This window comes from Balaenoptera borealis, assembly GCF_965194805.1.
Source record: "Balaenoptera borealis genome assembly, chromosome: 4".
NCBI lineage: Eukaryota > Metazoa > Chordata > Mammalia > Artiodactyla > Balaenopteridae > Balaenoptera > Balaenoptera borealis.
Window position 1 is genome coordinate 109,573,584 of NC_138861.1, and position 14,005 is coordinate 109,587,588.

Sequence of the window (14,005 nt, forward strand, 5' to 3'; positions counted from 1 at the left end):
TCTTTATTCCTCCTTACTTAGAAAAGGATTTTTTATGTCTAGAATTTTAGATTGGTCCTTTTCTTCAACACCTTAAAAATTTCACTCCATTCTTTTCTTAATTGCTTGGTTTCTGAAGAGAAATTCTCTATAATTCTTCTCCTTGTTGGTCTATAGATAGAGTATTCCCTCCCTCCCCTTGGCTTCCACCCCCTACCTTTTCTCAAGATTTTCTCTTTGTGTTTTGTTTTATGGAGTTTAAGTATATGATGCCTAGGTGTAGATGTTTTGGTATTTATCCTACTTGATGTTCTCTGAGATTCCTGGATCTGTGGATGGTGTCTTTAATTAATTTTGGCAATTTCTTGGCCATTATTACTTCAAATATTTCTTAAGTTCCATTTTCTCTTCTCCTTCTGGTATTCCAGTTCCATGTGTCATATACATTCAGAATTGTCCCATAGTTCTTTGATATTGTATTTTATTCATTCTTTTTTCTCTTTACATTTCAGTTTTGAAAGTTTCTATTATCTTATCCTAAAGCTGGCTGTTTCTTTCTTAGGTTGTGTCCAGTCTACTGATGAGCTCATCAATGGCCTTATTTCTGTTATAGTATTTTTGATATCTAGCATTTCCTTGTTATTATTCATTAATGTTTCCATCTCTTTGTGTATATTACCCACCGTTCTTTCATGTTTTCTACCTTTTCCATTAGAATCTTTAAAATGTTAATTACATTTATTTTAAATTCCTGTTCTGATCATTCCAAAATCTGTCTCAATTTTGAATCTGATTCTAATGTTTGCTTTTTCTCTTCAAACTTCCTTCTAGTGTGCCTTTTAATTTTGTGTTGAAAACTAGACATGATGTATTGAGTAATAAGAACTCAAATAAATAGGCTTTTAGTGTGAGGTTTTATATTAATTTGGCCAGGAGTTGGTCTGTGTTTAATGTTTGCTGAATCTTTAGATGGCAGAGCCATCAAATTCCTCTAATGTCCTTGTGTTTTTCCTCCCCTGTCTTTTTGGGCATCTCAAAAGAACTCTTCCTTTGTTGGAGTTTGTGTCTTGCAGCTCTTTCAAATGTAATCTACTATTATACTGGAGCCCTATTGGTGTGTGTTAAAGTATGGAAGAGGGGAAACATTCTATACTCTTATGATTAAGCACAGCCTTGTGTGACGTAAGCATCTGTGTCCCTGGGCTGTGACCTTCATAGATATTTCTTAGCTTTTCTCATTTAGGTGAGACAGGATGACTAGAAGGGGCGGGAGTTGGAAAATGCCATTCTCTCATGTGGTAGAAGACTCTGAGCTTTTTTCCTGGGAGGATGCCATTTTACAGATAATGCTCTGGGCATATTTTACAATGGTTACTTTCTCTCCTCTCATGCCAGAACCATGAGGGGATTTTTCTTGACTCTTCACCATGAGGATCTTGTGGGGTTCCTAGAGGTAAAACACATGAAAGTATGGGGGTATCCCAAAGACTGTGTCCCCCAGGAGTTTCTCATCCTCAAGCTAGCCCACACTCAGCCTCCAACAATTCATCAAAATTACCATTTAAATGTTTCTACTATTTACTGGCTCTAGTGGCTTTTGTTCCAGGTAAGCAGATTTTGGCTGTGACTCTCTGGATTCACACATCACTCCGATTTCAGGGTGGCAATTTGCCCTGCAAACTCAGCTCTCTGTTGTGTCCAAGAAAAGTCATGGATTTTCAGTTTGTCCAGCTTTTTTCTTATTGTAAGAACAGTGATGACTTCCAAGCTCTTTACATGTCTGAGCTGAAACTGAAAGTCCTAGAACTTCTTTTCTATGTTAATGTCTTTGGTTTTCTCATTTCTCCTTCTCAGTTTTTAACCACATGGGTGTTGGTCAAAACTGGTACAAAATTGTCATATTAGGAGCAAAGATAAAAATCATAATTTTTGCATTAAATGGTATTGAGAAATGGATATATGAGCCGATAGATGTTTGGGTTGGTAGATAGCTAGATTAATGAAAAGGTGTTTATCCTTCTGTCTTTCTTATGAGTCCTGGATAATTCATAGGTATTGCTGACTGAAGAATATTGGGATATATTGGTTTAGATGAGAAATTGGCAAACTTCCTTGAAAAGCCAGATAGAAAATATTTTAGGTTTTGCAGGTCAGACTGTCTCTGCTGCAGCTACTCAACTCTGCCATTATAGTGCAAAAGCAGCCATTAATAATACTTAAGTGAGTGTGACTATGTTTCAATAAATTTATTTACAAATATAGGCTATGAGCTGGATTTGACCTGGGGGCCGTAGTTTACCAACTCCTGGTCTAGATCAATGATAGTTAATTTTTATTCTATAGCTCTGGTCTAGTACTGATTATCAAGAGATGCTGGCCATGTTTTATTTGCATATATTCTATTATGTTCAGATATTGAGCCATGTTGCAATGAATATTTTAATATATTAATTAGAAGGGTTCTAAAAATTTTAAGGTTTAAGAGGCACCATAGGTCAAGGCTCAGTTTATGAGAGTGAAAACAATCTCACATTTGCCCTGAAAATGTGATTCATATTCATTCAGAATAATAATAAAAAAATTCCCGGTAAGTGTGTAGTTTGTTGTTTTTAAATTGTCTATTTTTATTACTTTACATAATCAGTTAGGCATGACAGGTATTATGAAGGTAGATGACAGAAGCATTGCCCAAGATCAATAGATGGTAGGTCCAGGACTACAATCCAAAGGCAATCTGACTTCTAGGGCAGAGCTCTTTCAACATAATATATTGTATCACTCATGTCAACTGGAGGTGGAGTCAATAGATTGAATATTAGCTTTGTTCAGAGGCTAATTCTGGGGCATTATTCTTAATAAGAAAAGTAGGATGTTCATTATTTCAAATAATTCTGTGCTGGGCATTATTTCAAAGCATTTGGGAGGGCAGAAATAGATTTATAAGTTACTAAAATAAATCAGACAAACAATTTTGCATAAAAATTATGGAATAATTAAGTTGAAAGGGATATAGAGTGTCTAATTCAATGATCTAACTTTAGAGGCAAATAACTTGAGACCCAGAGAAGCTAAGCGACTTGGGGGCCAGTGTAGTTTAATAAAAGAGCATGCAATATATGTAAATTAAGCCATCATGCTGTATGCCTTAAACTTGTACAGTGATGCATGTCAACTATTTCTTAATAAAACTGGAAAAAAAGAGCATCGTACTGGAAGTTCATAATAGTAGTAAGCTAGAGCCACATTGGGAGAGTTAATTGTTAAATTTTCAGGAATTTTTGTGAGCCGGTTATTGAGTATATTCATGATTAAAAAATATATAAAAACTCATAAATTATATTAAAAACAAAGATTTATATGATCAAAATGCATCACTTACTGATTATTTTACTATATATTTCTGTTGTCTACGCTCTTGAGGTTATTTATATCTAGTGTATCTGTATGATGGAAGTGCTGTGTAGTGGTGTCCTACCCAACTCTGTTCAGTGAAGTGACATTGATAGCTTTAAAATGACCACAGGGGAGTATTTACACTACAAAAATTGGCAGATGCTATAAATAACACTCTCTCATCCCTTCCCCACGGCTGCCATGCCTCAAGCTGGTTAATTAATATTTACCAGCATATCATTGGCCATGACTTGTGTGTTATATACTTGTCTGCTTATGTGCCTGGCTTTGCTGCAAGACTGTGAGTTCCTTGAGGTTGGAATTTATATCCCTGGTACCCAGCACAATGCTTAGCATATATAGTTGGCAGACAAATTTTTGTAGACTGAATGGGTGGACTTTATATTCATTCAGTCCTCGATTCAAATCCTGGCTCCATGTGACTTTGTGTTTATTAGTAAAATGAGGATAATAATACCAGTCTTGCATGATTTTTGTGAGGATTAATGAAAAGATCCAGATATCTGTCTGGTACATAGTAGGTGTAAAAAAGTAGTCAACATTTATGATTATAACTTAAGAAGAAGGAGACATAAATGCCATTAGGGTCCAGACTTAAATATGCAGAGAGCTTTGTATTAAGTATTTGACCACAAATTGGATGAGAATCAAGAATGTGGCAGTGTTATTTTTGTGAGTGTACATACTTCTTCTCCTTCCCACACAAAATAATGGGATATATTAAAAGGAATATGATATATAAGAGGCAGGAAGCAATCGCTCTGTTGTATTTGGCTTTGTTCAGGCTCTTATTACAGTATCATGTCCAGTTTTACATTGCTCATTTTAAAGAGGATGTCAAAAAACTATATGTAGCATGTCCTGGGAAGAACCAACAACTATGATTAAAGGGATAGAAAATAGGTCCTTTGAGGCAAGTTTAAGGAATTGAGTTTGTTTATTCTGGAAAGGAGATGGTGAAGGAGTTACTTAACTATCTTCAAGTACATGAAGGGTTATTATAAGGAGGACACTCTCATGTTGTTCTCCAAATGCACACAGGACCGAAAGAGGAAATCGACTTATTTCATTTAAAGAAAATTGTGTTAAACGCTGAAATTGACTGTCAGGGGATGTCATGGAATCTCAATTTTTGAAAATATTTAAAAAGAGCAGCAGCAGATGGTTATTTATTGAAAGGTTTAAATGTTTGACCTCATGAAAGTGACAGGCAGAATTGTAGACCTTGAAGCTTTTTTCACCTCTATGATATGATTTTCTTATATTTTATTGAAACTTACCAAGCATATCCCAGATATCTCATTGGAAAACCACTTACAGTTTGATAAAATTATTCTTTAGCTTGCATTGTATCTTAATTGCTGGATTTATCTTGAATGAAGACATTCAGTATTATCTGTCTGCTAATACCTAAATTGAAGTCAGATACAAACAGTCCACGTTTGTACTTTTTATACTCTATTCAACATATCTATTACTTAACAGTGTTCAGTATTAATATTTTTTAAAGTAGCATATTATAAATATTCTGTAACTCTTTTGCGACAGGGAATCCTCTTGGTATATGATATTACAAATTATCAAAGCTTTGAGAATTTAGAAGATTGGTATTCTGTGGTGAAGAAAGTGAGTGAGGAGTCTGAAACTCAGCCACTGGTTGCCTTGGTGGGCAATAAAAGTAAGTTATTAATGTTTATTTATATATAGTAAACTTTATTTGTCTATCCTGTAGTTTTTATTACTAAAAAAAATTGATGTTTGGAAACATAAATAGATACTGTTTTCCTGGAGTGAGCAAGTTGAGGAGAAAATTCCTAAAGATGTGTACAGTCTTTACAATAACAGTTTGATGCTTGATCTATCGTAACTGCTCTGCCGCTTTGGCCAATTCCTTGTTAAGGTAAGTTCTGTTCTGCAGTGTGTGTGTGTTTTGGCTTCCTGTTGTCTAAGGAAGCAGCGTGGACTATTAAGAACAGCAACACAGCTGCAGATTTTATGATATTACACTGCAGCTTCAGCTCTGCCCCAGAGATTTTGAGAGATACATTTCATTAAATGATACCCTGTTCTAGGGAAGGAAGCAGTGTCTGCATGGAATTTTGTGTGCATTGTTCCTTGCTCTCATCGCTCATAAACTTCCTTTTCTAAATTTTTGAGGTTTGTTCTTAAATATAGATTTTTTTTTTTGAGAAAGAGTATATTGGGAGAGGAGTGGTGCTTGGTAAAAATGATGGATAAGTAATTTTTGAGATCTGTCTCTTGGGCTATGATATACAGCATATAAAAATTATAAGACTGAATTCAGTACAGGATTATTATTTGGTTCATAGTCCTGCAATGCATTTATCCTGGTAAAGGGGACCTTAATAAGAGTTTTCAAATATATAAGATATGATATTACCTAATCTTCTACAACTTATTTGAGGTCAGAAAAAGAGAAAATGAATTTAAATTATACCATGGAGGATTCAGGTCAGGAACTGTTTCCTGACTATAAGCTTTGTTAAATCAATACCCAAGTATACTACCAAGAGAATTATCTTCTCCAAAAGTCTTTAAAAATACAGTGCATTTTTTTTTGTCTATAATTGTTTAGGAAATAGTACTTCCTGAAGGACCAAACCACAATTTCTTCATTATGTGGTTTTGCACACTTAGATGAACATTTAATAAATCCAAGCCTTACTTTAAAACCATTACAAAACAGGTGTGAATATCATTTCTCTGAAGAGTTAAAAATATAAATTTTATAATACTTTCTAGAAAACAGTATCACATATCACAAAATGGATGGCTTGGGTAAAAGAAACATTTTTTTTTTTAAAGCTTTAGTTAAACTTTGCTCATCTATTTTTTAGATCTAATTGAGTGAATCAGATGCTTTTCAATTCATTGAAATCCCCCTTTATAAATCATAAGTTTTGATGAGCTTAGGTTCTGTTTCTGAGTGCAGCTTTTCATTTTAGGAGATCATTTGTTAGTCATTCGTCATGTCACCAAAGCATTGGTTTATGTTATAGTTAAATTTGTGCTTTATTGGAGGTTTCCCCGTCACCTTTTGGGAAATTATAGAGTAAGGGAGTGATGGGGGTTGGGGTTTGTTTTCATTTCTTTCAGGATATAATCTAACTACATCTGGAGTAATGGTGTAGTGGTGCACAATTATATACATTATGTTATGTGTTTATGCTATCCTGTGAGGCCTCCGCCATTGGTCACTGTCTAAGACAGGATGTCAGACTAGATGGGCTATTGGACTGTGCTGGTGATGCCATTCCTGGGTTTCAAAAACAAACATTTATATAATTATATGAATTTATGCAAAAAACTGTTACAGTGTTACGTTTGAGATTTAATTGCATGAAAGTCAAAAGAATTTTTTCACTTTTGGTTTAGCTCTAACCCCTTTCTTGTATTTATAATACTCTCTTTCAGAATGCGATCATATAATAGAGTATGCAGTCACACAGAATGTTACATGTGTAAAATTAAGTGATTAGAGACAAACATTTTCCTGGATATTATTTACTGCTATCTGTCACCGGCCCAGTTTCATATGATCAATATTATCATGTAGTGAATGATTTTACAATTTGTGTTTACAAGTTGATGTTACATTATAGTAGTATGCACTCATTTTCTTTTTTGGGGATATAATTATATTAAAAAGCAAAGACTTTTTTTTTTTGAGCAACACCAAACTAATTAAAGAGATTTTATTAAGAGTTTCTATATCAAGGGCCTCATGAAACATTGGAACGTTTTCCAAGTCAAGGAAGCAGCTCCCAGATTCAGAGAATGTTCCAGATGGCAAGGCTTTCACAGTTGTTTCATCTGACTTTTTTCATTCATCAGATGAGTGTTATATTTGTTCAATCTGTTGTTTTCTTTTTTTTCCTCTTTTTCTGCTTTCTCTTGAGTTAATTGATCATTTATTATTACATTTTATTTCACCTATTAACTTACACATATTATATGTTTATATGTTATATTTTTAGTTGTTTCCTTAAGATGTTCACTATACATCCTTAATTAGTCTACCTTCAAATGATAGTATGTCTCTTCATGTGTAGTATAAGGAGCTTAAACATTAGTGTTTAATTCCCTCCCACCCCAATCCTTTGTGTTATTATTGTCAGATATATTTTTACATATTCTATAAATAATTTTTGCTTTAAACAGTCATTTAGCTTTTAAGAGCAATTAAAAATAAGAAAAAAGGTACATTTTATTTTACATTTACTTATTACATTGCCAGCACTCTTTATTTATCTGTTTAGATCCAAGAGTCTGTTTGATAGCAGATTCTGTTTGAAGAACTTCCTTTAACATTTCTTTTAGAATAGATCTATTGACAATGAATTTCCTCAATTAAAAGCAAAGACTTTAGATACTAGTTAAAGGCAAAGCAAAAGAAGCATGATGGGAAGACGTTTGAATTATTATGATCATTATCTACACAGTCATCGTCTGCCTAAATGTGCTTTTAAAAATTCGTTATTCTGTCCTATTATTTGCTTGAATAGAAAGCATATGTTGAAAAGAAGTATGTGTAGGCTATGAAAATATTGGCAGCAGTAGCCAACTTTTAGCCAAAGTTTAGCAAAAAGATGGGATACAGAGAAAATTTCCATACAAAGAGTGTGTGTGTGTGAATTTGTTCCATAGTAAGAGCTTATAATTAGTAAGTTATAAAATCATGTGCTTTTTATTAAAATATGGTAAACTCTCAGAAATTTGGGCTGAGGATTGAGAATAGTTTTAGGTAAAGATGAATTACAGGTTTAGTTTTGTAAAAATTGCATTTTATTATGGTTTAACTAGTATAGGTTAATGATATAGCCAGCAGAGGAAGGGACTTGCTTTAATGAAGTAGAATTGATAATTAGTAAGTTAATTATTTCAGTATATAATACTTAAAAGTATATAATATATTTGACCCTTGAACAACACAGGGGTTAGGGGCATAGTTCCTCCCTGCAGTCAAAAATCCACGTTTAACTTATAGTCAGCCCTCTGTAAACTCTGTTCCTCCTTATTCACGGTTCTGCATCCATGGATTGAACCAACTTTGGATCATGTAGTACTGTAGTATTTACTATTGAAAAAAAAATCTGCATGTAAGTGGACCTGTGCAGTTCAAACCAGCGTTGTTCAAGGGTCAACTGTACTTAAAACAAATTAATTAATTTTATTTTATATTCAATTCTAAAAGGATGTAAAACAGTAGTGTTATTTCTTTGTACTGTTTAAGATTTTAAGTGAAGTATTGAGTCGTGGTTAAGATCAGAGGGTTTTAAGTTTAGACAGACTTTGCTTACAAGCCCAGTTTCTTCACTTATCAGCAGTGTAACAGCAGACAAGTTACTTTATGTCTTTAAGTCTCAATTTCTTCATCTGGAAATAAGGATAATGGTTTCTGTCTGATAAAGTCGGTTTAAGGATTAAATGAGCTATTACATAAAAACACTTAGAACACATTTCCTGTACACTGTAAGTGCCCAATAACTATTAGTTATTATTATTAATCATAATAGCCTTTTAAAAGCATGGACTATAGCTTCAGTTAGAAAGATCACAAGTCACAAATTAGTACAGCTGACATAGATATTTTACAAAAGTAGCCTGAAGAAAATGGTTCCTAGAGAATTCCTTTGTCACCATCTTATTCCTTGTTTTTTACCATGATAGTTCTCATGCTGTGTGTTGGGTAGGGCAATTAATTCAGCAAACATTCTCGAGTGCCAGCTATGTGTATTCAGCTAGCCATTGTTAATTTGTGCAAAGGTTGAACCACAGAGAGTGCTTAAGGAGTGATTGGGAACTGCTAATCTGGGTCTTAATTTTATTCTTTTTCTCTACCATCTTCAAGTTTTCTAGAAATTTGACTTTCTTTTGCTTTGTCTGGTTGTTGGGATTAATAAATAAAATTATGTTCAAATTTCCATGGAAGGCCCTACTTTTCCCTAGTGAGGTAAAAAAATATTCCTGGTAGTAACTTTCAAAATGGGAAAGAGGGAGGACTTCCCTGGTGGTGCAGTGGTTAAGAATCTGCCTGCCAATGCAGGGGACACGGGTTCGAGCCCTGGTCCGGGAAGATCCCACATGCCGCGGAGCAACTAAGCCCATGTGCCACAACTACTGAGCCTGCGCTCTAGAGCCTGTGAGCCACAGCTACTGAGCCCGTGTGCCACAGCTACTGAAGCCCGTGCACCTAGAGCCCATGCTCCACAACAAAGAGAAGCCACCGCAATGAGAAGCCTGCGCACCACAATGAAGAGTAGCCCCCGCTCACCGCAACTAGAGAAAGCCTGTGCGCAGCAACAAAGACCCAATGCAGCCAAAAAATTAAAAATAAATAAATAAATAAATTTATTTAAAAAAAAAATGGGAAAGGGGTAAGTCATCTACTTATTCTGTGTGTTTTGTGGAAGTTCCATTGGAGTTTGATGATGTCTGTGGCTCCAAGTACAGTGCATTGTCTGATCGGCTATGAATATAGCCACATAAGCACCTGGAAACAATTATATTACCATCTAAGGCAGCTTCTGCACCAGGCTTAATACCTGATTTCCTGGCCTTGAAGGTCTTGCTCTCCAAGCATCGGGGCACTCTCACTTGATCAGAGCCTGCACTGCAGAACTTAGGGATTTTCGATATATGACCACTTATTACAGGCTTATTACAGGTGGATCTGACCATGTCCCAACACACAATCATCAACTCTCATGTGAACTATGGCACTAGCTTCCTAACTCTTCCTCCTGCTCTTAGCTTTGCTCTCCTAAATCCAGTTCCCAAATGGCAAATCATACTGTATGACTTCTCTCCTTAAAACCCTCTAGTGCTTTCTCATCACAATAGAATGAAATCCAAACTCCTTATCCAATTTCATCAAGCACAGGGTTATCTGGCTCCTACCTACATCTCAGACCTAATTTTCTACTAAATGCTCCCTTGTCCACTATATGTGTAAGGCACATTTGTCTTGGCTGGCTCCATTTTGTCATTTGGATCTCATCTTAAATGTCATCTCCTCAGAGCTGCCTTCTTTGACCACTCAAATCTAAGCGAGTCATCAAGTCCCTTTTTGTCAGGACGTTCTGTTTCAGTTATTTGCATAGTCTCATTGTCATCTGATATCATTTCTTGTTTGTTTCTTGTCTGTCTAAGCTCTGTGAAAGCTAGGGACCTCATCACTTAGAACAATGTCTGAATGAATGAATACCAAATGAATGAATAAAAGCCTTTTCAGGAAGACTCTGTTGAAATTGAGTGTATATGGCCTGGGATACGTTATTCAGGGAAAATTGTTTTCTTAATAAGGAAAAATACATAGTAGGTAACAGGGAACTTATTAGATGGCCTTCAGGCCCAACTGGCCTAGTGAATTCCACTCTGGTGAATAATGTCAGAGTTTCTTAAGAAACACATTGAAGTTATATTATGCTGGATCATGTTAGAGATAAAATGTCATAGATTTTATATCATGATTTTAGGTTAAATAAATCTAAAAAAAATTAAGAATTTTGCTTCATTTTCTTGTGACTTTTACATACTGGTAGAAACTTACACTTTCAACTTTTTATTTACAAATTTTAAATTTTTGTGTTTAATTTAAAAATCAGAGTCTTCACTCAAATACACTTTTAGTTTTTCTTTTAGTGTTTCAGGGAAAGTTCAAATTAAAATGAAATGAACACTCAGGAATATTAATTTTTTAAAGATTAATTTTATATTCAATCCATGTTTTATAACCACATGGCATTTTAATTTGTCATTTTGTTATTTTCTATCTTTAAGCTGTTATGTTTTCCTACTATCTGATCCATCACCTAGTTTCTCCCCTGACTAGCTAACATTCTCAGTTGGATAGATTGTAAACAGAAATTAACAGGGTTGCATAGGAGCTGCCCCCTTCCTGATTTATAGCTTCTTAGTTAGTGGAGGGGTGGTGGTTATCAGTAACTTGTATTGGGAGTAGGAATTATCATGCTCCAGTATAGAGTGGATGGATGAATGATTTCTACTCTTAAAGATATTAAACAGATCCTTTCCCAAATAAAGACTAATAACTCAGATTTTTAAACAATCTTCATGACAGATGAGGGCATAGAGAAGAGTGCATCAACACTAATTAACAATGTTGAGTGTATATTCTTCTTAACAGTGATTGATTGTTCTTGGAGTACTATCTCTGCCCAGGAAGTGATGTTTTACACTGTGAGGTTCAAAGGTTACATTTTAATGTACCCTGTAAGTTGTGTTCCCTGAACTCCATGGAAATGTATTAGTAAAACAAGTAAATTTTAAGTTGAAAATTTTACTGATGCTCTCAGTAAAGTTATCACAAGGCTTTTAAAGACTATTCTTTATTCTTAGTAATAGATGAGTATAAGAGATGGCTTTATGTCCAGCTTTAAGAACTTCATGGGATTTTACATGAAAGTACTTGCCTATACTGCGACTCTTGAGTTTTCAAAAATTCTTATTGTATCTGGAGAGTGGAAATGTGAAACTATGAAGTAAGTAACATTTACTTTGATTCCTGTTTTGAAGGATTCATATCAACTTCTATAAAATTTATCATCTACAATATTTTAGCAAAGTGAACAAGTGAGTCATTATTACCAGTTTGTTTAAAAGAGTTTATAATTTATAAGGCATAAACAAAAACTCTTTTGAGGATTTGAAAAGTTCATTCTGTTTATACAGTCTAAATTATAACATTCTGCCCCTTACCCATTTACTTTAATATGGTTCTTTTTGTTCTGGTGATAGTTATCCCAAAAGTATCAGATCCAAGTGTCTTTTTCAGATGGACCTAATGTTTCTGTTGCTTCATTTTTTTTTTCTTTTTTCTTTTTCCTCTCTTTACATGTAAATTTGTCAAATAGAGCTATGATTATTTACATACTGGAGGATGCTGGCAGCATCTTATTCTGATACTGATAGCATCAGTGTTCTGTATACTGAGTGAGAGAGTATTTTAATACATACACTTACAGCTGTTCTCTTATATGGTATTTCACACTCCTACTGTACTTTAAGAACACTTTGATAGTATTTCAAGTTTAATTGGTTGAGTAGTTTTATCAAATTAAATGCATAAGCTTGCGTTCACACTGGTGTTGTGACTGATATATTGGGTAAGAAAATGTCAAATAAGTGCTTTTTCATAATACTAATCAGAAACCATTTTTCACCTGACAGTTGTTGCAGTGATGTTATTATGTCATTTCATAGTTAACTTTTTTTTAGTTGGCCTACTTTAAACCATTTTGACAGTATTACAGTTTATTTAGCTTGAGAAGTTTAAGGATTTTGTGGTTTTGTTTTGTTTGTTTTGGGGGAATTGTGTAAGCATTTCGGTCATAGCAATCTGTTCATATGATTTCTGTCTGTCTTTCATTGTCATGATAGAGAAAGTTTATTAAATGCTAAAGAAAGCATAATCCACCTGTTGTTTCTTTTATGATGACTCTGATTTTAAATTTTAGAAGAAATTATTAAATATTAAATTAATACTAAATAAAATTAAAGAATACAGCTATAAAAACTTTTTGTGAAAAGATTTGAGATTTTTATTAATGTAATTTAAGCCCCTTTAATGATTTATTTTACTTTATATTTGCTGTGATTGTTTAATAAATCCAATATAGATTAAAAGAACACTAGAGTAGGGATCAAAAAACTTTGTCCTGCTACTGTCATTTTATCTAGCTACATTACCTTAGCAATTTATTTAATCACTTAAGATGATCCTCATGTATAAAATGAGGGGATTGTACTAGGCAATCATGAGCACCTTCTATTCCTAAAATATGATGACCCAAACTCTGTTTAGTTGTAAGTCTGATTAATTGAACATATTTGTTGCCATACAATTTTAAGAGAGTTTAACTTTTCATGTGATTGAAATCCTGTCTTCTTATCTTTGCAGAGATGATTTCTTAGGCTCATTTTATCATTCAGTTATTAGATTATTAAGTATCCATTTTCTATATACATGAATAGGTGCATATACCTAATAACAATAAATATAACCAAGATTTATTGAATTCTTAGTATTTGCCAGGCACACCCTGGAAATGTGACCAACTTTCAAGTGCTTTTTGGGGCTCTAAAAATAGCATTTCTTTTTTTTCTTTGAAGTATAGTTGATTTACAATATTATGTTAGTTTAGGGTAAACAACATCATGATTCAATATTTTTATAGATTATACTCCATTTAAGGTTATAAAGTATTGGCTATATTCCCTGTGCTGTACAATATATCCGTGTAGCTTATTTCTTTTATACATAGTAGTTTGTACCTCTTAAGCCCCTACCCTATCTTGCCCCTCTTCCCTTCCTTCTCTCTACTGGTAATGACTAGTTTGGTCTCTATAATGTTCTGAAAAAGTCACCTTTTTTAGAGCAGAGTTTTTTATTTTATTTTTTTACCATTTGGAATTATGTAGGTGTTCTGTAACTAAAGCTCCATGAAGGCAGAGACTGTCTACCTGTTCACTGCTGTGTCTCTAGTATCAAGCTCAGTCCTTGGCACACAGGAAATGCTCAATAAATACTTGTTATGAATGACTAGAAAATTATTAATTCTCTACCTTA

General features: G+C 33.9%; 1 protein-coding gene and 1 long non-coding RNA gene across 9 annotated transcripts in view; one reads left to right on the plus strand and one right to left on the minus strand.

The window, feature by feature from the left end:
- LOC309627530 overlaps positions 1–14,005 on the minus strand; it is a 439,048-nt gene that overhangs the window by 275,583 nt on the left and 149,460 nt on the right. The window lies entirely within an intron of this gene.
- Positions 1–14,005, plus strand: part of RAB28 (RAB28, member RAS oncogene family) — a 99,038-nt gene that overhangs the window by 16,988 nt on the left and 68,045 nt on the right. For all 8 annotated transcript variants that reach the window (XM_082389522.1, XM_082389526.1, XM_082389528.1 and 5 more), the window contains exon 4: positions 4,942–5,071. In XM_082389522.1, the coding sequence (XP_082245648.1) occupies positions 4,942–5,071 (130 nt within the window). The remainder of the gene's footprint in view (positions 1–4,941; positions 5,072–14,005) is intronic.